Here is a 22429-nt window from a genome sequence, read left to right as displayed (position 1 = left end):
GCAGGCTCTGAGAGGATTTGCAATAGTCAGAACTATGCTTGCACAGTGCCCATCATGCATGTGACATTCAATAGCCATGTAAATATCTGGTCGATGAATTCCATTAAGAGCTCACTATTTTGCGGCAATGAGTTCTATAGATTAATTCTGTGTTTGGTAGAAAAGAGATTCAATATATTTGTGACCTAGCAATGTGAATCAAGTTGCTTTTGCTGGCACTAAATTTAAGCTAAATTGTTTGCTTCTTGTTTGCATTGCATCTTGTTAAGCTTCTTGTTTGCATTTTGTTTGCTAAATTATTTGCATCTTCTCTTGTATTTACATTTGTTTTAAACTGTCCAGAAAACCACTAGTAGTATCTAAATAATTGCACTGCAGATGATAATTTGTCCTACACTGCTATACTGTCCTACACTGCTAAGTGAGCGATAAGTATGATATCAACAGCTGAAGAAAAAAAGATATTGAGAAATTATACTTTCAGGCCTTCAATATTCTTACTACATGGTCTGAAGCAGCACTTCATATTTTTAAGGCCATTTGAAGTGTTCTGCAACTGGTAGATAGACTAATAACGGTTTTGCAATGTTAGGAAACATAAATATCCGATGACTCATGCCAAAACATGATGACTGAGTGAAATACTGCAGGATGACAGTTTATTTTTATTATAAAACTCCTGAGGATTCATGGCTTAGAGAGGCAGCAGGATAATTGCAGGTAGAAATATATTGTGTGCTTTTCTCTTCAAATACTTTTCCCACCTCTCAATACAAAACAAAGTGTCAGAAATCCAACATCTCCTGCCCTCCTAGCCTTGGTACACATGTAAACCTGGGAATCATTGACTGAGGTGATGCACAAGTTGTCTCATGGAATCTCTTCTCCACAGGTGTGACCTTTCTTCCATGAACAGCCATTTGTCTTAATAACAAGTTATGACACATCTACAGCGTGACTAACATGCTCCAAAATACAGTGCACACTGCTGTGACTAATCACAATAACAAGGCAGCTTATGCAAATAAGTCAATATTACACCCTAAATAACAGTGTCTACCCAGTTTGCACAGGCACATTAGCTGTAAGAACTGGGAAGGCGCCAATATGTGGCACTTGGTCAACCCATGAGAATTGGAAGCCCAAAATGTTGCTCAGGGCAATGTACACACCTCATTTCTGTTCAAAGATTTATGTCTCATACCATTTCCCCTCTATGCTTCTGAATTCAGATTCTTGCCAAGGAATCTCAGTGTAAAGATCTACAGCAATCTGTGGAAGATCTGTTGAAGAGGTTACATCAAGACTTACAGCTAAATTGCAGGCATAATTCTAAGCCTTTCTGAAAAATGTAGATGGTTGAGGTCAGAACTAAGTTTTGTGTTCACAGAGGGACATGTCACAAACACTTTTGTCAGTGATATTAAGGAACATCTCTTTGAATAATTAATTCAAACAGGAGGGGGGAAAACCTTTGTACTGAAAAATTGTGTCTGGCCAGAAACACATTCTTAAGAAAGGTTGTATAGGATAACCATTGAATTCATTCATTATTAAGAGTTGCTAATTGCATTTCTCATTCTTGTAGTTTTTTTCCTGCAAGAAAAGTATTTCCTGTACAACACTATGAAGAGCCCCAGTACCTTGGTGCTGTATTTTAAGGATCCACAGGGCTGAGACACAGTGGTTCCCACTACATCTGATGAAAGCAGTCCTGCAGATTTACACTGAACTCACACTATTAAGGGAACAGATGTGAAGAATAGGGAGAGGAAATATGCCCAACCATCCTACTCTTCCTGGAATTCCCATTAAACTGAAGAAGTCATGGGGAAGAACACAAAAGGCACATGTGTGTCTTGGCCTGATGAAACCACAGGAATTGAAAAGCAAAGCTGCTGGTTCAGTTCAGCACTTGATGTACATGTAAAAATCAACCTGTGCAATATGCAGTTACATCTACCCTGCTGAGACTCTGAAATAAGTACAAAGAATATATAAAGAAAAAAAAAAAAAGGATCAGATCATTCCATCAGCCACTATGTGGAAAGTTACAATGATGTTCAAGTGTCTATTTTTAACTGAGGTACATTGCTGAGAAATTCCCTAAATTGGGTTAGGTTGTTACTCTAATCCCTGGCCTCTGGCACATTCAGAAACCTCTAGAATCAGTGCTGATATATTTTACTTAAGTGCAAGATACCTGTACACCTACATCAGAAATGGAACAATAATTTTTATTACTGATACTACAAGCAAGACGAAATTCTTACTTCTTCCATGTAGAAGTGCTTTGCATTTTTCCAGTTTTAATTTCTTAATGCATTTCTTCCAGTAAAAATGTACATTTTTTTGCTTTGTGCCTGCAAGTTTCTGCGTGGATGGATATGCATAAATACTTGTAAACATGTATGTGCTCACTAATTAGGCATTTTTGATGATGCCAAACGTTACCAAATAGTTATATTTCTAGGAAGTCAAACTCTGGCAGTTATACTTTGCACTTTTAAAATACTCCAGGCTTCATTCTATGATAATCACAATCCTTGCCATGTCTTATTACACAGAGTGTCATTCCAGACTGTGAAACTGGAGGAATGTGACCCATAAAGTTTATCTAGTGCAGCAGTTTTCTTCCTTGGTGATTTTGCAGTCAACATTGCATTAATCTATGTCTATTTTTGAGAAAGATACAAACAGCTCATTATTGTGGTGAAGAAGAAATAAATGTTAATGAAGCACACAAATCAGTGTATGTTTCTGAAAATGGGATTTTGGGGTAGAAGAGATCAATAGCACAGTGCTGGGCTCTTCACTCATGACCCAAGACTTGGCAAGGCAAAAGGGCCATCTTGTGGACCTATTTCATATTAGAAAGTTAAATAAGTAGAAATTTAGCACAATTTTTTGATTACTCAAGAAGTAAAGAGGAGCATATTTATCAGATAATAAATAAATAATGGTAAATCTATAATAAAGGTATTCTTATACATTTTAACAAAATGCAATGTTTTGGCAGCCTTCTACAAAGAATTAGAACAGGGTTAACCTGATGAAGGTGCAGGATAAGAAAGTGTTCTCACAGTCCAGCTTCAGTGTATTTTCAGATTGATTAGACTGTTTGCTTGATGTTTGCCTCTTACAATTCACTCCAAAATGCCAACAGCCATTTGTGAAATTAAGATTTAACAAAAGGTGGAAAAAAAAAAAAAAAAGTTTACCTCAAGTGTGTTGGATTATAAACACTTGTATTGACTGTCAGTGAGGAAACAAAGAGTCGTCATGGCTTCATCACAATTCAAGATGCCATCTGATTCCAACCGATGAATTGTTATAGCTTTTTCCGTAGATCCAAGCTGACCTTTTTGCATAGTATTTGTACATCAATTGGCTAAGTGCTGAGCAGATTTTTCCACAAAGGTAACAGCAGAAATTGCTAGACAAACTGTTCAAAAAAGTACTTTTTTAATCTCCATAAACAATACAGGATTTCTGAGCATTTGAATTATCTGATGACCACCTCTCAGACTACATCCACTCAATGGATGTGGTGCCACTTGTACTACTCTCTGTATTGCCAGCACTATCCACACAATGTAGCACTTCCACATACCCACGCTTGCTGATTCATAATACAAAAAGCCGATTTATGCATTTTAGGTCCATACCTACAGAGAGGATCTATAATAATCTGTAATCATTTTCCATACCAGGATCATGGTGCAATTATCCTACATCAACATTCCTCCAGAAGTGTGAAGACTGGGGAAATAACCCTTCCTCTGGATGGAAACAAGCACAGCCTGCTGCAAAGGGCTGGAAAGCTGCCCCCAGGTTGCTGCTGTGCCTTTGCACAGGCTGCAGGAGCTACTCTGGCCACTCTTCACGAGTCCAAGCAGCTGCTCCGTGCTCATTAACAGGAGCTCCTGCTACGCAAGGTGAGCACCCTGAGAAACTCTGCACTAAGGACTACTCCAGCCTTAACTACTAAATTCATATAATACAGTGCACAAGCAGTCTGTCTGCTGGGTGATGATGTATAATGTACTTTTCAGTATGGCCAGCAGGTGTTAAACAAATACTCTGCAACTTTCAAGGGTATTTGTTATAGATGCCATTTCTTACTTCACATAAAATATCTCAGAGAATGCCTTCGAGTGAAAGCAAACAAAAAGCTCACTGGTAACAGCACACATCACTGTCTGGCTGTATTGATGCCCTGTATTTTCAATAAGCATCCCTTCTGCAGAATATCCACATAAATATCCTACTTGTCTGTGTCACATTCTATACCACTTCTGCTTAGAAATATGATGGATAAAGCTGTGACATTATCACCTCAAGCTTCCATAAATTACCTCTGCTGCGCCTCACTACTTCATTTTCTTCCTGCAATAAAAAGCAATACTCAAGGAGCCCCCCAACTACTCGACTCTTTCCAATATCCCAATATCTATTGGGATTAAAAAAAAAAACAAACACCCAACCCAAAAAACCAACCAACCAACCCCCTAACCTTGAGAGAGTTCAAAATGCAGTTCCTCAGTGACATAGCCAATATCTGCTTTGCAATGTTCTATATTCCAGCTGCCCCACAGAAACCTGATGTTTCACTGTACATTATATTTGCCCATGCTATGGTATGAGTCACTCCTTTCCTGAAAGTATGAATAAATCTTTGCAGCAATGCACTGTGTCAGAGTGGTGAGAATGTAATAAATTATTATTGTTTGTTAATCAAATTTAATATAATTGTTAAATATAATATGATTGTTAAAGCTGTTTTAAGAGTTAACACTGCAAAAATGCCTAACCACAATGACCTCATATCCAGCTGTGAAGGCAAGAAGCTGAAACTGCAGAGCTGAAGCTGCAAGATGTTATCTGGCTGTACAAAGGGGAAGCAGAACATCTCCTTATTAAGGAGAATTGCCTACCCACGACCACCAAGAAGCAGAGGAAGACCCTGCTCACGACCACGGGGAGGCAGAAGAAGACCCCCTAGCAACAGGAGGTGCAGGTGCTGATGTGATCCAGGAAGACACAGATGCAGGGACTGTACAGAAAAGGGAACCTCCTCAGCCAAGGCGCATGCCGTGTGCGGGACACTTAAGAGAGGAAGTGTCCTCAGGCTCGCCCCCAGCTGGGTTTTTGCTTGCTTTACTGCTTGCTGAATTAATAAAAATTGGATTTTATAAATTATTTAAAATTGTCCCTTTTATTTTGTCACTCCAATTTATAACAGAGAAGCTCCTCTTACATTCTGCTTATTTCAAAAAACAATTAGGGCCCTCAAGGTGAGAATTACATTCTGCTCTCTAAATTTATGCAATTTATCCAAGTTCAGAAATGAGAATTTTATACTTTCCAGTCCCTGCACTGCTATATCCTGGGCATTAGTGAATATCTAATGAAGTAAAAGCATTAGATTCCACAAATAGAGATGTACATACCTAATAAATGGCCCAGCATAATCTAAACAAAACACTGCTAGTTAAACTCTGGTGAAAATTAAAATATTTAGGCATAAGATGCATTTTTAAAACCCTTGAGACCATTATGCTGTATCTTCTATTTCTGTAGAAGTCTCTCATCACTGAGATAGAGGAGTGAGACAACCTAGACTTCAAATATTCCCTATACTTGGAAATAAACAGACCCTGTAAAAATCACATCTTAATAATTGTAACTAAGATCTAGAAAGTCTTCTTAATAAAATAAAATTAAAAATTGAGCTTTCTTAAGCCTGGTTTCTAAGTGATGACTTGTAATGAAAGAACAACAGGAGCAATCAAATTTTACAAGGCTTATTGTGTAACTTCTCAGGTACTTTGCAGAATGCCATCTCTGAGGTTTAATGTGCCTGGTTTAACTGTTTCCGTCTTCCAACCACTTCTATATCAATCCACCAAATGCAACCAAACCTGATATATCAAAACCTGACATAAAAAAGATTTTAATTCCTTAAGAAACAAAATCACCAAAAAAACACCCTACCACAAAAAAAAAGTAAAAAAAAAACCAAAAACAAAACAAAAAAATAAAACCACCCAATCACAACCCACTCCAGCACTTCTTCCCTTTACCATGAAACAGGAGACAACAGAAACAGGGGTGACAGAAATTATTAAGGGGTCACTATGTGACTGGATACACAATGGGAAGGATGAAGTTGTAGAAGTCACAAAATTCACCCAAAGATGAAAGAAAGACTTGTAAGACACACATTTGTAGGAAGATGTTATGTTTCTGGTTAAATAGTCTGTATGTATGTACATGCCCACTGTATGTTGTACAAATTTTAATTTTCAGATTACTTTTGTATTTTAATGCATTTTTCAAGATCTTGAATTTGTGCCATACAGAGTCTATAGCCCCGCCCCACCCCCCCCCCCCTTAATGATGATTTTTCAGTGAGAAGTTTGCCAGACAAAAATTCCTGAGGCTGTTGACAGTTTTGAAATAAATTCAGATGAGCCCATCTTCCCACACTGAAAACTTTGCAATAGTTATGGTTGGAACTAATTCTCTTTTGTGGGATTAAAGCTGAAAGTACAGTTGATGATCTTCAACCAGCATAAATCATTACCTTTATAACACTGGTGAAAAGTTTTAAACTGCCACTAGCTCAGAGATCCTTTCTTCATTTCCATGAAGCTCCATTTTGCCAAAGTAAGGAATTCAGAGGCAAAGGCAACGAACCTTTCACTCTGATCTTCCATCAGATGTGAAATTACTGCTCCTGTTCCAGTTAGGGAAGCACCATAAGGTAGCTTTATAGACAAAGTGTAAGGAGTGTAAGGACTTTCTCACACAATATGAGCACTATCACTCATGAAAAGTCCCAAAATGCCACGTGAAACAATGTGTTTCTATTCGTTCTGTAACAGTTCATTCTGCAGATCGAATACTGTTACTACCGTAGGCAAAACCCTACAGAAATAACTAACTGCAAACAGAGGCTCACATAGGGCATATTTGAAGGTTAAGGTTCCTTAGGATAAATCACAAGGCTTAGGTGAAACTCTGCCAGCCATAACATAGTTTAATCTCCAGATGAGAAAAAGAAAAAAAAAAAAATCTGATTTTTCATATTACCTTCAAACTCTTGACAATTTCTCACCAGTGCTATTTAAGGTGCTTTATACCACTAACTTCTAGTACCACTGAGTGCTAACAATGTCATAAAGCATCAGTTTTATTGTTCAGTGCTGAAAAAACAAGTACTGATGGTATTGATAGGATTAGTTGGTGATATTGCAGCTGTCCTTGAAGAGGTATTTCTTGCAATCAATTTAAATCTCCAATTTTACAGACATACTTCTCTAGGTAGATTTGGGAGTTTATCAGCTAATGGAACAAGTTTACCCACTGTTTCAGTTAAAAGTTACTAAATTGCAAGTATGAGTTAATATTGAATTCAATTTGGATGTACAGAGCCTTAACTGGTTTCCAGCTGGTGGAAACACACTGCAGTGTTCCACTCAGGTTGTCATAAGATATCGGAGAGGGGTTATATTCCACCTTTTTCTTTTTTTTTTTTTCCTAATTCCTGTAGAAGCCTAGAAACCTGTATGTTTAGTCTCTCCCAAAAACACAGTTTTAAGATATTAATGTCTTCCTAGAACATGTAGGAAACTCCACAACATGCTACAGAAGAATACAAAATTTACAGTAACACATAACACCTTCATTTAAAGAGCACTTAAAAGTTGCAGGTTCTTTTTCCATCCATTTAAAACACCAAGTTCACTGCTGCTTCATTCCTGGCATGGAAGCATACTGCCAAAAATACATTTCACATTCTGCTCCCTCCACTTCTAACAAAATCCAATAACATTTTGGCTAAACTGCTGTAAAGATACTAGTGTTTTTACAATACCCTACAATAGAACACAACAGGCACTGTCCTCTGCAGAATCACAGCACCAAATGCTCTTTATGTTGCCCTCGTAAGGTGTAATAGGTTTGGAACCTGCATCTTTTGTCTTCATATTCCATTCCTCTTAGGTATTTCAGATCAGCACTCATTTGCATAAGACAGAGACAAGAGATGCTGCTTTGCTTGTCTGGTTTCAGCTTTCAGCTTTGGACACTGCTTAGTGGTCACACGGGTTGCCCACAGCATTTTAGTGTCTCTCCCATCCCCTGCGGCTCTTAGTGTCTTGCTCTGGATCAATTACTCCAGTCAATAACCATTTTTAGACTGTTTCATTTCTGCATATAATACACCATCCAGTCTCTCAACACATCATTTAAACCTTTTCTGAAGTGACAAATTCAAGAATTGTCTCATTTTCTCTTTTGATCCTCTTTATAAAAGCAGATACACTCAGCAGATACCATAAAGGTAATTTTGCAGACTTTCCACAATCTCAGCAAATGTTTTGTCTGCTGATTTAATACCAGCTGTTAAGCTATACAGCATGTTATAGGCTTTAGTCCTCATTACACTCTGTAAAAGTGTCATCTTTTTCTCCTTACCGATATCATTTGTTATAATACATTGTTCCTATTGCCTGACACAGGCTAGTTCTCTAGTGCTTTACCCCATCCCTGTGAGCTCCTCTATCTTTTATAATTGACAGTATAATATTGGTTTTCACATTTACGTATTAGCTCTTGCATGTTGTTATTGTTGTTACAAATATTTTGATATGGTACAGTATATAATTCCTTTTAAGTGCTTGTTAGTATAATCTAATCTATCAATTTATGTATGCAGCATATAGCTTAAACAAATAGTAGTGTGATAAATACATCATAGGCCTTAGCAGAATATTAAAAGACTATGTAATGTAAAATGCTTTTATGTAAGAAACTCAGAGAATTTGTAATTATGTTGTTTCTCACTTCTTTGGACTGGCCTCTCCAAGTGATAACAGTGACAAAAACCAGAGCACCAGAAAAGAATTTATTAACTCATTATCAGGGAGTGTGAAACAATGGGATGGAACCACGTGAAGAAACAAAATATGTTGACCCAATTTACAAGATGTCATGCAGACAAGTCAGAAGTTAAAAACCAAACAAAGGAGTTCTTGTATCAAAAACTCACAAGAATGTTTGGATAGTGTATAAACTCATGAATATGCATGTACCCCCAGTAATGTAACAGTACATACAGAACACTGTTTTAAGCTAAGGGTGTGTTCTTTGGCCAATCACCAGAAACGCCCCAGCACTGAATATTGTCCCTTTTTGTAATTTATTAAACTTTTAAAAATTTTAAAGGGAAACATTTTATTTTTCACACTATCCTTGCAACACTTCCCATTCTCAAGGTACAAACCCCAGGCTCTCTGTAACCCCTTGCTCCAGCTGCATGCTGGAATCAGGCCTCCACAAGCATCCACAATGCCTTATCTCTCCATGTTAAAAGGAAATCGGAAATTACACAATCTAATTCCCAAACTTGTTGCAGTAATTTCTGAAAAAAACCCCAAAAACAAACAACAAACCAAAAAAAAACACACAACCAAAACGCAGAATGATTAGAAACACAGAGGTGTTCTGTAATCACCTAGTGTCTTCTACCAAGAAACTCAACCTGTTAGAAATTTATAAGTTATTTAAAGGGGTATTAAAAAGAATAGCTTTATCATGTTTGAAAGAATCACTGACCCCTTGGGAATCAAATTCAGTTTTATTCAGTGTCTGTAATTACTCTGGAAAATTTAGGCTTATATTGAACAGTACTGTGTTTGAGACACCAAGCACCAGAAAAGCTATATTTGAAAAAAGGTAACTTGAAAAGTGAGTACTAAAATATCAAAATGATACAAACTATTAGCAATTGTAGATTGTTAGATTGTCTAACAATGTTCATAGAAAATCTGCTGTATTCTCTACTGCCAATTCTGCTTGCTTAGAAATATTTTTACTTCGTTCCCTTAAATAACCAAAGCATGTTAAGTTTTATCAAGTCATAATAAGAGCTTTGAATTTAGATTTTTCCAAAAATTAATAAATATTTTAATTAAACAAACAAACCCACCCAAAAGACTACTGCCTTCAGAGAATCTTAATGGTCAGTTTGATTTGGAAATCAAGACATAGGAATACTTAAAAATCTAAAATTCTGATGCAGTCCTTTGAAAGCATCTCTTTTGAGGGAAACAGATAAGCTTTAGTTTTAAGAAACTTTTTATGTGAGTTTTAAAGGCTTTTTGATTATAAAAGGAAGTAATTAATGATAAATAAACTAGGGGAGGGGGTTAGATTAGTGATATATCTGGGTTTAAGTTGTGGTATTAACTGGGTAAACAAAAAGTCCTGTAAATAACAGACTGTATATTTGAGTCTTCTTAAAATGATAGCTCACTGAAAGCAAAACTGAGATTAAGAGCTATATGTGTCTTCATACCAGAGGATTTTTAGGCTGTAAAAATTTATCTGAGAAAAAATAGGGTGAATGGGCTAAATCTATAAAGTTGTCAGAAGGATTATTAATTCCTTTCTGAGACCAAGAAAGGCCAGAAGACACAGAGAGCATTACCAAGAAAATTGCAAGTATGATGCAACAAACTCATGGAAGGAAACACAAGTCAAAGGGAAGAGGGAAATTTTTCAGATTAGACAGCAGTTTGTATCAGCAGAAATTAAGTATCTTATTGAAGGTCTGGTAGAGGAGCATCAGAGGACAGGGGAGTGCTGCAACAAGATCAGTTAGTAACATGGAGAAAGTATTTCTTCACATTAATGTTCATAGTAACAGCCTTACCCGCCTCAGCCTTCATTCCAGAATAAACTTTAAAAACTATGGTGTTTAACATGCCACACAGCAGGACTCAAGGCTACATAGAACTGGGAGGGCAATACCAGCATTTGAAGCCAGCTACTGCACAACACTACCTTATCTCACTTGGGGGGAGTCAAACCAGAAAAACTTGCCTTTCTACCCTAATAAATCCCTGCTTGAAGATTGTTACCAGAAAGACAGAACTGAGAATACCCTTAGACCATCTGCAAAGTTGGAAATTCTGTAATTGTTTTTTTTTTTCCCAGCAAATAATAGGTGCACTCAGAAAGATAACAAAACAAAAAGATTCTTTAAAGAGAACTCCCAAGTTGTAAAACTTGCAGGCACAAATCTACTGTCTTTGCCTACGTCCAAGGAAAAGGAAAAATATTTGATTTCCTGAGAATTTTTAAAAGGAGGAATACTCTACTGAAAACCCTCTCCAAAGACAGTTTCCTTCAAAGGTGAAGCACCAGAAGCTATACACCACATTTTTACACATACTTGTTCCTGCATTTATTTAGGAAGATGTCTCCATTCTCTATTGCTAACAACTATGATGAGAAAGAAAAAAAAAAAAAGAGAAAAAAGTAAGATGAGACTTTGTTATTACAGTCACAAATCTTCACAGAACCAAAAGAATTATTTTGAACAAGCTACAAATGTCTAAGCAGAGAGAACAGGGAATGAGTTTGAAGTAAGGTCAGAGGAAAGGCAAACAAAGTACAAGGCATCCTTCACGAAGAACTGGGCTGAGGCCAATGTGAGCATTATGACATCTCTGTTATTCTCCAAGATTAAATAAGTGTCCATGACACAACTGGTTCTCAATGGATCAGTCAAGCCACAGCTAATTCAACATCTTCCAAGAAATAAAATTGCTTAGGTATGAACAACAGCAGGAAATTTAATGAATGTTTCATCCTGATACTGTCCAGAATCAAGATGTTCAAACCTTCTTTTAAATCAATTTATCTACAAATATTTCCATGAATTAAAATTTTCTTCTTATAAGTCTTTCTTAAACCTTTATTCAACTTAATTTTGGATAAACATTTGCACGTTCACCAGGAAACACTGTGATTAAGTCGCAATTATCCAGGTAAAAATCAGGAAAGACCATCAAACCACAGGATACAGTTCTAGCCAGGCAGCTACACACAAAGCAGGAAGCATATGACAGTGTTTACAATTTAAAGAGAGCTACAAATACTCTCAGAAATTAAAAAAAACTGTGGGTAAATGGAAAACAGAAAGTACAGAATAATTCTGTTGACTCACGTAAAACCAGAACATTTCATTTATCTTTCAGCTTCATTTCAGCACTGAGAAAACAACATTATACTCTGCAGTGTTTAGGAATCCCTTATGTCCTGCAGATTGCAGTTAAATCTGCACTTTTCTGTGAGGAGCAATGGAGACCTTCATTTTCTCTGTCTTCACCATTTCCTAACACTTTTAATTCACTAGGTTGCAGTGCTATCAAAAAACACTTTAGCTAAATAAGCACATCTTAACATTAATTTATTTTCTGTCATCTGCTGGTTTTGCTTTTGGGCCACTGTGGTTATCTGTAATGACAAACAATAACTGTGACATTTTAAGGCATTGAGGTGAATCTGAAAATGGAAAATTACAGGTGATTACTTGAAAGTTAAGCCTCCAAATCCTATAACTTTATATTTAGGACAGATCATCTTTGATAATGAAATACTGGAAGTAGAAACTTCCATAAAGCAAAAACTGACTTACAGCATTCTCAGTATGAAAACCAGTATTTTGATTCCCAGATGCTAAAATGGAATCTCTGATATTTCAGTCCATTTTGTCTCCTTTCTTCTTCTTAATGCAAAAATATAGTTGAGCTAGTAATCACTGAATGAGACAAGAGCAAATATACTCAAAAAGGGAACAATAGAGAGAAATTATGACATTTATAAAGTGATTGGCTTGGGCAGAAGGGAAGTAAGGAAAGGATATAGAGTGAGATCTATTTCACTTAAGCCTCACAAAGGACCCATAAAGGAAGGAAGGAGCTACAAAGACATGGTTTATTGACTGCTCACCACTGAGACAGAATTTTCCTGTACAAATTCTTTCTTAGAAGGTTAATTAAAAAATGGTTAGGGCCGTGATCCAAAAACCCTTTATTCACCAGCATAATCCTTATTCGCACAAGGGATTCCATTGATTTCAGTGGACAGGGGATTGCTCATGGGGCTTAAGGTTTGCAGAACTAAACCCTGTGGTTCTGAAGCATTAAAATTGGGAATACTTTTAGATATCAATACATCCAGTCCATGCAGAGCAGCACAGCTCAGCCTAAGCACAGGAGCAGTATGGAACTGTGGGTAACTTTTATTATAGAAGACAGAACAAATGGATGGCAGTCATGTTAAAAACCTGCATGTACACATAAACAGAAGAGAAAAATAATTTGATAGTTTAGACTTTGTTTAGTACTTAGAGCATACATGCCAAAGTAACACCCCTTTGTCCAGAACACTGCTTGTGTGTCTGTGCCAAGCTCAGGGCTAAAAGCACAAGACAGGGCTACAGTGGGCACTGCTGCACATTCAACACTGCAGAGGATGTATACTGAAAGCATCAGCTTCCCTTAAACTCAGCACAAATTTCCACATCTCCAGAATCAGCAGCAAGAGCCCCTCTACAAGTACACCTGCTCTTAATCTCACAACTATTACCCCATTTATAGCCCCCTTTTTCCCTCAACCTGCTTCTTTGCCTTGCCTCTCTATAGAGATGCCATCTCTCTGCCATCCCTTTTGAGATGCCAGCTGGAAAATGTACAAAAAACATTTAAGTCATCTTTATTCATCATGTGCCTGCTCCATAAAATGATTCCATACATCATCACTGGGAAGAACAGGAATATTAAAAAATTCTTGGTGTATGTGTGAAATGTAGGATGACACTTCTTAGCATAATTAAAGGATTAACAAAAGCAGGAATGCTGTACTTAAACATTGGCACTTCTAGCAACATGAGAAAAATAGAATTTTTGAGAAATAAGAGTTAAATGAAAACTATTTTTGAGAAGGCCAAGGCCTTATATATAGTAAACCCTTTACAAACATCAGCCTAATCTATGCTACAACCAGAGAAACACTAAGATGCTTTTCTTTAAGAAATTCCACAAAGTTATAGGGACAGGAAACCACAGTATTATCAAAATAAGAATGCACAGATAACTACATACAGAAGACTCCCAAACATAAGGTACTCATTTAATAGGTACAAGAAACAGAGACCAAATTCACTTCCAGGATAACACAGGAATTTCAGAGGCACAGACTACTTCCAATACAAGCATCATTAAAAAAGAACTCAAAAAATATTGTAACATTATTTTTCTTCAAACCTCCACATATTTAATTATAACAACAACAAAAAGAGAAAGAAAAGGATCAATCTGTGCTTCAGGAAAGGTGCTGCAGGCCACAGCTTAGGAAATCTTGTATCTTTTGCAGCCTGCTCTGAGTAACACTTCAAACACAGAAGGGTGATCAATAAATCCTCATGAAAGTTAAGCCAAGAGCACTCAAAGCCTTCCCACCTCTGTAGCTGGCATCACACCCATCCTTTAGTAACAGGACACGCCAACACAACCATAAATTTACTGCAGCACCTATAAAGGCACCTCCCTGTTTCTGATGAGCTAGAACTAAACCACAAACATAAGGAGAAACACAGGTGTTGATCCTTTCCTGATGGCCTGAGCTTTAGGGGATCTGTGGTGTGACCTCCTCAATCAGAGGTTCTAGCTGTTTGCTTGTCCCCCATAGTTTTGTCTATTCACTTCCTGAACCCATCAAGCTTTCAGCATCCACAGTATCTGTTAGCAGTGAGTTCCACATTGTGGAAACAATTACTTCCTCCTGGGTTTCTTCTTTTTTGTTGGATTTTATTTTTGAGCTGCCTACTTGAAAAATTCACAAGTTGCCCCATATCATGAAAACAAGGAGCAAACTCGTAGAGCTACAGCAAAGCCAGAGAAAGGAAAGAAAGGAAAAGACAGTATCAGGAAAGCTACTGCATAGGGAGCACCATGGCACCTCCTGGGGCAAAGAAGCTTCCTCCTAGGAAAGGCATAGGCAGAGAATACAAAATTATAAAAACAGTGCAATGTGAAGAAGGCAATAAAGATCACTTGTTTCTTCTCTTGAAATTACGATCAAACTAAGGAGGCAATTTTACATCCACAAATATTGGCAAGTATATTGCCTTTTATAGCCACAACTGAGGAAAATGTGTGATTGACTACTTAGATTTTATAGCTCTAAAAATAATCAAAGTCTAGGCATATGCTTTATGATTAAAAAAATAAATGGGGGTGAAAATATTTATATATCCAAACAGAATGTTTAGATGCAACAGAAGTGAGTTAGTGAGGTAGGTGTTAATAAGGTCCCAGTTCAGTGGCTGCTCTCACAAGCTGAGGTTCACCCCACGGCAGAAGCAGCAGCTCTGGGCTGGGCTCTGGTGGCAGCAGCAAATTCCCTTCCCCAAGCAGCAACTCCTTCCTTCCCAGAAAACCCAGACAGAGCCAGACTTGCAGCTGCCCCCGCCCCTTTACCTGCCCAGTTCTCGAGGTATCTCTGTCCTTCGGAGAGGAACCCCCAGATGAGAGAAGTGCAATCAGATGCCTCAGCTTGTTCACTTCCTTGTTTTCTTAGGTACCCAGTAGTTAGTGTTTCTTAGCAACTTACAGGAAAAATTCTATAGGTAAAAAAGAACAAAAAAAAAGAACCTAACCCCCAACAGCCAAATATGAGTATTAAAACCATTATCAGGATTTAGAGCAGTGAAATTTTATGGATTGGTGTTACAGAAGAGGCCAGAGCATACAATTAATCTTTTCTGGTTTTAAAATATACAGTCACTTCCATTTTCTGTGAATGTGTTAAAGTAACCTCCATTCCCAGTAAGTAGATTCAACAATGACAAATGTCCATTGGAAAAATGTTGATAGCTACACAGGTGTGAAAATTTTAAAAAAAGCAAAATCTGTTTTCTAGATGGGAACAGAAGGTAGATTCTGTTGGAGATTTGTTTGATAGTTATAAATACCAGATACAAGACAATGTCAGTTAAAGATTACTTGAGCAGATAGATGGTAGACTGAATGCACTGTGTGATGTTGATTGAATGGCCTGAAATTAGTAACTGGAAAACAATTAAAGAAGTGACTACAATCTGCAAATTCCAGGGTTGCCCACTGGCCCAGAAGATGGGATTGGTGCTACATGAGACACATCTTTGAGGGTTTCCCTGATTTTCACACAAGAAAGCTGAAGAAAGACTGTTTTGTGTATTTCTCTGGAAGCATACATGACTGTTTTGATGAAAAATAGTTTTTTGTTTTGTAATAATTTTCATATTGCCAGGATCTCAAACTATTTCTATTTAGAGTATCACCATTTCTGCAAGCACAACGTTAGGCTGTTAGAGCTGAGCTTCCTTAACATTTTGTCAGTAGATCTGAGCGAATGGGCTGCAGAGACAGGGGCTGCTGTCAGGAAAGGGCTCTGGCAGGGCTGTGAGAGCGACAGACATGGTACCAGATCTGTTATCCCTGCTGGAAAGAACACTGATTTACATGTGTGTTCAGAGCCATCTGGATTCATTGCACACATGGGGTAGAGCTGAGTTTCACTGCACAGGTGGCCAGAAGTGATGCACACATAGGAACACTGACCCCAGGTTTCAACCAAAAGAGCTAACAGGAGTCTGTTTTTTCCCTTTTATGTTCCACTCATTGAAACCAGTGTTAAGCAATGCACATTTCATATTGCTAATATGTAATATAGATTGCTAAGTGCTAATCTTCCTCAGCTTCTCTTTTCCTCCCTAAGTCAATGCTGAAAAGAAATAGGTTTGTTTACTAATTAAATGAGACACAAAATATAGATAAAGGGCCAGATGCTCAGCTAGGATAGTAGAGTTAGCTTATCAGAGTTCTCCCTGCATGGTGCTGTGGCTGTTACCTGTACTAATCTCTGTAGTGCTCATTTTCAATGTGCTTAGCACTGGAATCCCAGAGCATCTTGAAATTATTGGAAAGCTTGGTTGATTTTACTTCCTTTCTGGGGCTGGGACCAACTCCTAGATTGTGACAAGCAAAAATGTAAGGGAAGCTAGCACTGTGTTGTGTGGTTCTCTTCATCACAGAACAACTTACAGTTTGGGAAAGACTGACATAGCCAGGGACCACTGCAGAGGATGGAGATGTCCAGTCCCAAAAGATTTACATGACAGCCTTGACACCCATGGGAAACTTCCTTCTGTACAACATTTAGAGGCACAAGGTTCTTAAGCTCTGACACTGTGATTAATAGTGTTTTGCATCAAAATGCTGAACCTAGACAGGCTGAGTGTAAAATGGGTAGTTCACAGTGTAGTTATTGTACTATTTCTGCATTTGTGGTAAAGGAGCAACATTCAGAAGCCAGTGTGTGGGTCATGGCCCTATTTTGAAAGTTAATTCTGAATACTGTTTTTCTCAAAAGACAAATAAACTTATTAAACTCCCTTCCCTTCCCTTCCCTTCCCTTCCCTTCCCTTCCCTTCCCTTCCCTTCCCTTCCCTTCCCTTCCCTTCCCTTCCCTTCCCTTCCCTTCCCTTCCCTTCCCTTCCCTTCCCTTCCCTTCCCTTCCCTTCCCTTCCCTTCCCTTCCCTTCCCTTCCCTTCCCTTCCCTTCCCTTTTGGTTTTCACATGTCTGATTGCCAAGTGAGCCCCTGCTGAGGGCTTCATCACCCTGCACTTGCTCCCTGTTCTCAATCCAGGGATGGGGTTGCTTGTGACATGCCAGGATTTCCTGCCTGTGCACTAGGAAATACTGGAAATGTCTCTGATACCACTATGAGATAGCTTTTGAGAAATGGCGAGTTTTCTAGTTGGTACTGCTGAAACATCTCAAACCTCTTGCAATTCTTAGAGTGCAGCTTCAGCATCAACTCATTCTGAAATGGTTCCCATTAACCACTTGCCTCAGCTCCTGCCCTCAGTGCATTCCCTGCCTGCTCTCTACGCTGCTTCACAGCATTCCCATCCAGAGCACCTTTCAGGAGATGCACTTTGGGGACTGCTAAAGCCCTACTGCCTGTTATAGCTCCAGTTGAGAGCAGCAATAAATGTAAGGAAGGGAGAGAGGTGCACTGAGCATTCAGGCAGCTCCTGTTCTCTGCAGTTGCCTGTGGAGACACAGTGTGAGGAGGGAAGCTCGGCTCAGCGCTTCATCATGCTCAGGAAACAGCCCAAAAACACTCACCTTCTTGGACTGGTACAGCAAGGAGAACAGTGTGAAAGCACTGAAATACAGAAAAAAAAACAAAAAAAAACCCCAACAATTATCCAAGTATTTTGAATCTGAACACAAATTGACAATCCCAGTTTGAGTTAACTTTCAGAAATGTTTCTCCTTCTGATGTAGGCAGTTAATTAATTAATGACACCCTGTGGTGTTTGATGCCAAGGTTCCTTCCCCAGCAGCAGTGGAATTGATGTGCTCACCTGTCCCTCGCCCGCTCCTGGCCACTGGCCTGGCTCAGTGCTGCCAAAAGTGTGTCTTCACAGAAATATCCCAGTACTTCTTTGTCTGCTTCCCAAATATGTTCTGGAAAATGTTCTTATTAGAGGTAGTGTTTACAGAAGATCTAATAAAAGCAACTTAGACAAGGAACACAAACATTGCCAGTAACTTTGTGGGCTTTCAAAGCAGCAACAGGGAAGTACATAATGAGAAGTGACTACAAAGTTATAGCAGGAGCTGGGGTTTAAGCCATCCTCTGTCCCCCAAAGGCCTCTGAAATGGTTTCACTGGGATGAGTTTTTTTCAAACTTCTCAGATGCTTCAATTATATGAATTAGAAACATGCTGTATTTCCTGGAATGTCTTGAAGGCTTGCCAACTTATTAGCTCTCCTTTCGAGGAAACTCCACTGAAAGCAAAGCAAATTAATGCAGCTGAAAACCTCTTCTTTTCTGGAAAGTGGATGGTTTTCCAGACAATACAGCCATACCCTGGGCAGCAGGGATGTCCTGCAGTGCCATGGCTCTAGGGGTGCTCCCCAGATCCCAGGCAGATTCTTCCTTTCTCCAGCCCACAGCTGAGTCCCATGAGGTACCTTGCTGGTTGTGACCTTATTTTGTAAATTCAACTTCTCAGCTGCACCTTGGGCCTCCATGATCAGACTGCTGAAGGTGGCCATTCCCAGAACCATAGAGCAGGTAGGCATAGTGGGGGGGACAGGAAGTATTTAGACCATCACAGAGTGGTTTGAGCTGGAAGGGACCTTGAAGATCACCTAGTTCCAACTCCCTGCCATGCACAGGGATAATGCCCACCAGATCAGGTTGCTCCAAGCACCAATGAACCTAGCCTTGAACACTTCCAGAGACAGAGTATCCACAGTTTCCCTGAGCAACCTGTTCCAGTGCCTCACCACCCTCACAGTGAAGTGGTACTCCCCCTCATCTAATCTAAACCTAGCCTCTTTCAGTTTAAAGCCATTCCTCTTTGTCCTATCATTCCATGCCCTTATCAGAAGTTCCTTTCCAGCTCTCTTGTAGCACCTTTAGGTACTGGAAGGTACCATAAGGTCTTCCTGAAGCCTTCCTCAGGCTGAACAACCACAACTTCCTCAACCTCTGTTCACAGGAGGAGTGCTCCAGCCCCTCCAGCATGTTGAGCACATGCTCTGGAAAGATCTATGAATTCTACCTGAATTGTTGAGGGGGAAGAAGTGTGTCTGTGTGGGCTCTGTGCAGGGGTCCCTCTGAGAAGAGCTGAAGGATAGTGTCACTACCAATCCCCTCAGAGAGGCTGGTGGCACCCACAGGTCCCAGGAAGGTGACTTCACTCAGTATACCTTGATAAACCTTGTCCCGTCTTTTCACTGACAATTTAAAGCTGTTACATTATTCACTTCTTATCTAACAGAAGTGACATTTAATTCCAATGAGAGCTACACGCATGTATACCTATAGACTTTGTCCTTATATTTTCTTAATGCCAAAAGGGCTCCTCTTTTTTTGATAACAATATTGTATCTTTGAGGTGTGTTTCTTGTCACGTCATATTGTGATGAATCACACAGTGCCATGCCAGTCACCACAGAGAATCAGATATAAAACAAATTATTCTCCTGTAGGGGTTTAGGTTCACCAATTTGAGTTTCCCAGCCAATGCACCAAATAATGTTGTGGGTTTAGTGCTGGCTAAAATTACTAGTGCCCCTACTAGAATTATTTATTCATTTCCTGCTGTGAGATATGAATTAGGAGGAAGGCAAAGCAGGCTCAAAAGGTATAAAGGAAACTTTATTAACAGAACTAAAAGAATAGTAAGAATCAGTATAAAACCTTCATAAAATTTCTCCTCCTCTTCCCACAACCTCTTTTCTTTCCCAACTGACAACATCGAGACAAAACCTGGGATTTTCAATCAGCTACCACCTCTACAATAGTCTTTCATCAGTTCTTGTAGGGAGAGGAGTTTCTCTCGCCATGCCATGGAGACTTCTCCATAAGAAAAAGTTCTCCTGTGGTTTAATGTCACAGTGAATCAGCCACCTGAGAAAGGAAAATCTGTTTGCAGTGTCAAAGTCCCTCCCATGCCTTGCAGCTTTCCCAAAGCTGCTTCCATGGGCCATGTCAACTTATGGGGTACTATTTTAAGGATGAGCTGTTCTGGCATAAAAAAAAAAAAAAAAAAAAAAAGAAGTTCTTTTTATGTCTGAGAACAGAGGCTTTTCTTCTTCTATCCTTGGGGCAAAGTTTCTCATCTCTCTCTGGTCAAGTTTCTCATTAGATTACAGCTTTTCAGCATCCACATGCTCCAGCATGAGTGCTCTTTTCTCATGGGCTACAGGTGACTGCTGCATCCCCCCATGCACTTCATGAATTACAGGGGGGAAAAAAGTCTGATATATCAAACATGTATCTTCACCACAGCCTTACAAAGAGAATTTCAGCTCAAGAGCAAGGCTTCTCCTCAAAACCTTCCCAACTAGAATTTGACTCCTTCTTTACTGACCGCAGTGTCCCATGTTGTTTTTCCTTATGTGTCTTCACCTTTCCTTTTCCTGATTCGGGAGAGAATTCGTAGGTTCATTTGTTCTCAAGCTTTATCAACTGAAACAGTTTTTATAGAGTTTTGCAGCACTGAAAAGCTGATCTCATCCAGGCTGTGCATTGGGGAGATCGCTCTCCATGCCTCACTGCTGCTCACGGGGTCTCTGCCGACACCGTCGTGCCAGCTGGCTCAGCGCTTTTCTTCATGCCGAGCTCCGGAAACAAGAAAAGCTGCTGCTGCCATTTTTGTCCTTCTGTGCGCACCATGGCTGGCTAAAAGCGGCCAAACAAACAAAGTTCATTGCGAGCCACGCTGAGGCAGCAATGGCTGCGCAGCGTTGGTCACGCTGATTTTTCAGCCCCGCAGTCCCGGCCCCGTGGCCACTCCTGGACTGGGCTGGTGGCAGCCACTGCCAGCCCCCGGCCGCTCCTGGCCTCGGGGCCGCTCCCAGCGCCGATGCAGCCCCCGGCTGGCACGGCCCGGCAGTGCTGCAGGAAAAAGGACCGGCGGGCTCTGCCGAGAAGGGGCCCGGCCCCGCAGCGAAGGGGCCCCAGCCGCCCGTCAGGACGGGGCCCGGTGCACTCCCCGCTGAGGGGCTCGGCAGCCCGCCCACAGCCCCTCAGGGAGCAGAAAATCTCGGCCGGGCCCGTGGGGCCGGCCCAGCCCGGCCGCGCAGGGCCGGCCCGACCGGCACCCGGTTACCTCTTCCGAAGGCAAGAGAGATTTCCCGGGCTTGCCTGTCTTTAAAATGTGAATCTCACGGATGTGGACCCAGCTTTTAAATGGTTCAGTAGGTTGTCAATTTTTAGAGCTGGACAGCTATTGGTTTTTGCTAGGCACAGAGGAAGATCTTAGCTGCTTCTCTCTGAGAAATCATTCCCGTGTGTGGCTTTTTCCCTCCCCACTAAATGTCAATTTATGCAAAAGCAGCACAGCTCCAAAAAGGAACAAAACATTTATAAAACTAACCATTGGATGCTCCTTGTCTCAACTTTGCTAATATTGAGGTGCTGTTTCCCATCCAATACAGACAATGCAGTCTGCAGGCTTTACAACACAAATCACCTCCACGGAGTGACTTGCAAGTTTCAGATCTTTCCAATTTGAGTTTTTGAGACTTGCACTTCAAAGCCATAAGGGAAAATATATTGTATTATATTACCAATATGTGTAGCAGGCTGGAAAAGCTTCTCCTTAGGGATCTGAAAGCCATTATAATAAATTTGTGCTTCATAATAAAAAAATGTGTATTTTTAGAATACATCAAAACCCGAAGCACTTTTCTCTTTAGAGCTGGTTAGATGAGTGAGGGTTTCAGGTGTCTGAATCCAATGGCTTGAAAGCTCAACCATAAATCACAGAGATAAGACAAAAAGCACCCTGCTGTCCTCCAATTCCTGATGTGTAATCAGCTGCTTGGGAAAGTTAAATGGCATCTTAAAAGACAAAGAATCAAGTACTGGTTATGTTCTTAAATCTTAGTATGAAAAGGCAGATACCCAATCTACCTATTGCTTTCACAGAAATATCTTGGGCATATGTGAACAGGCAGGACTTGATGCAGGTCCTGTGTGACAGAGCTTGTGCATCT

At 39.7% G+C, this 22429-nt stretch overlaps 1 protein-coding gene across 2 annotated transcripts in view; it reads left to right on the top strand.

Moving 5' to 3' along the window:
* The window catches only part of GAB3 (GRB2 associated binding protein 3), a 774285-nt gene that overhangs the window by 342345 nt on the left and 409511 nt on the right, over positions 1 to 22429 (top strand). The window contains exon 1 of one of the 2 annotated variants that reach the window (XM_086850702.1): positions 20983 to 21628. The exons of the other annotated variant lie outside the window; for it this stretch is intronic. Within the exon in view, the coding sequence (XP_086706828.1) occupies positions 21602 to 21628 (27 nt within the window). The 5' untranslated portion in view covers positions 20983 to 21601. Of the gene's footprint in view, positions 1 to 20982; positions 21629 to 22429 lie in introns of those variants that run through there. 2 annotated transcript variants of the gene reach the window in all.

The sequence above is a fragment of the Cyanistes caeruleus genome, chromosome 14 (genome assembly GCF_971803275.1).
Source record: "Cyanistes caeruleus chromosome 14, bCyaCae1.hap1.1, whole genome shotgun sequence".
NCBI lineage: Eukaryota > Metazoa > Chordata > Aves > Passeriformes > Paridae > Cyanistes > Cyanistes caeruleus.
This window is presented reverse-complemented; position numbering and strand designations above follow the sequence as displayed.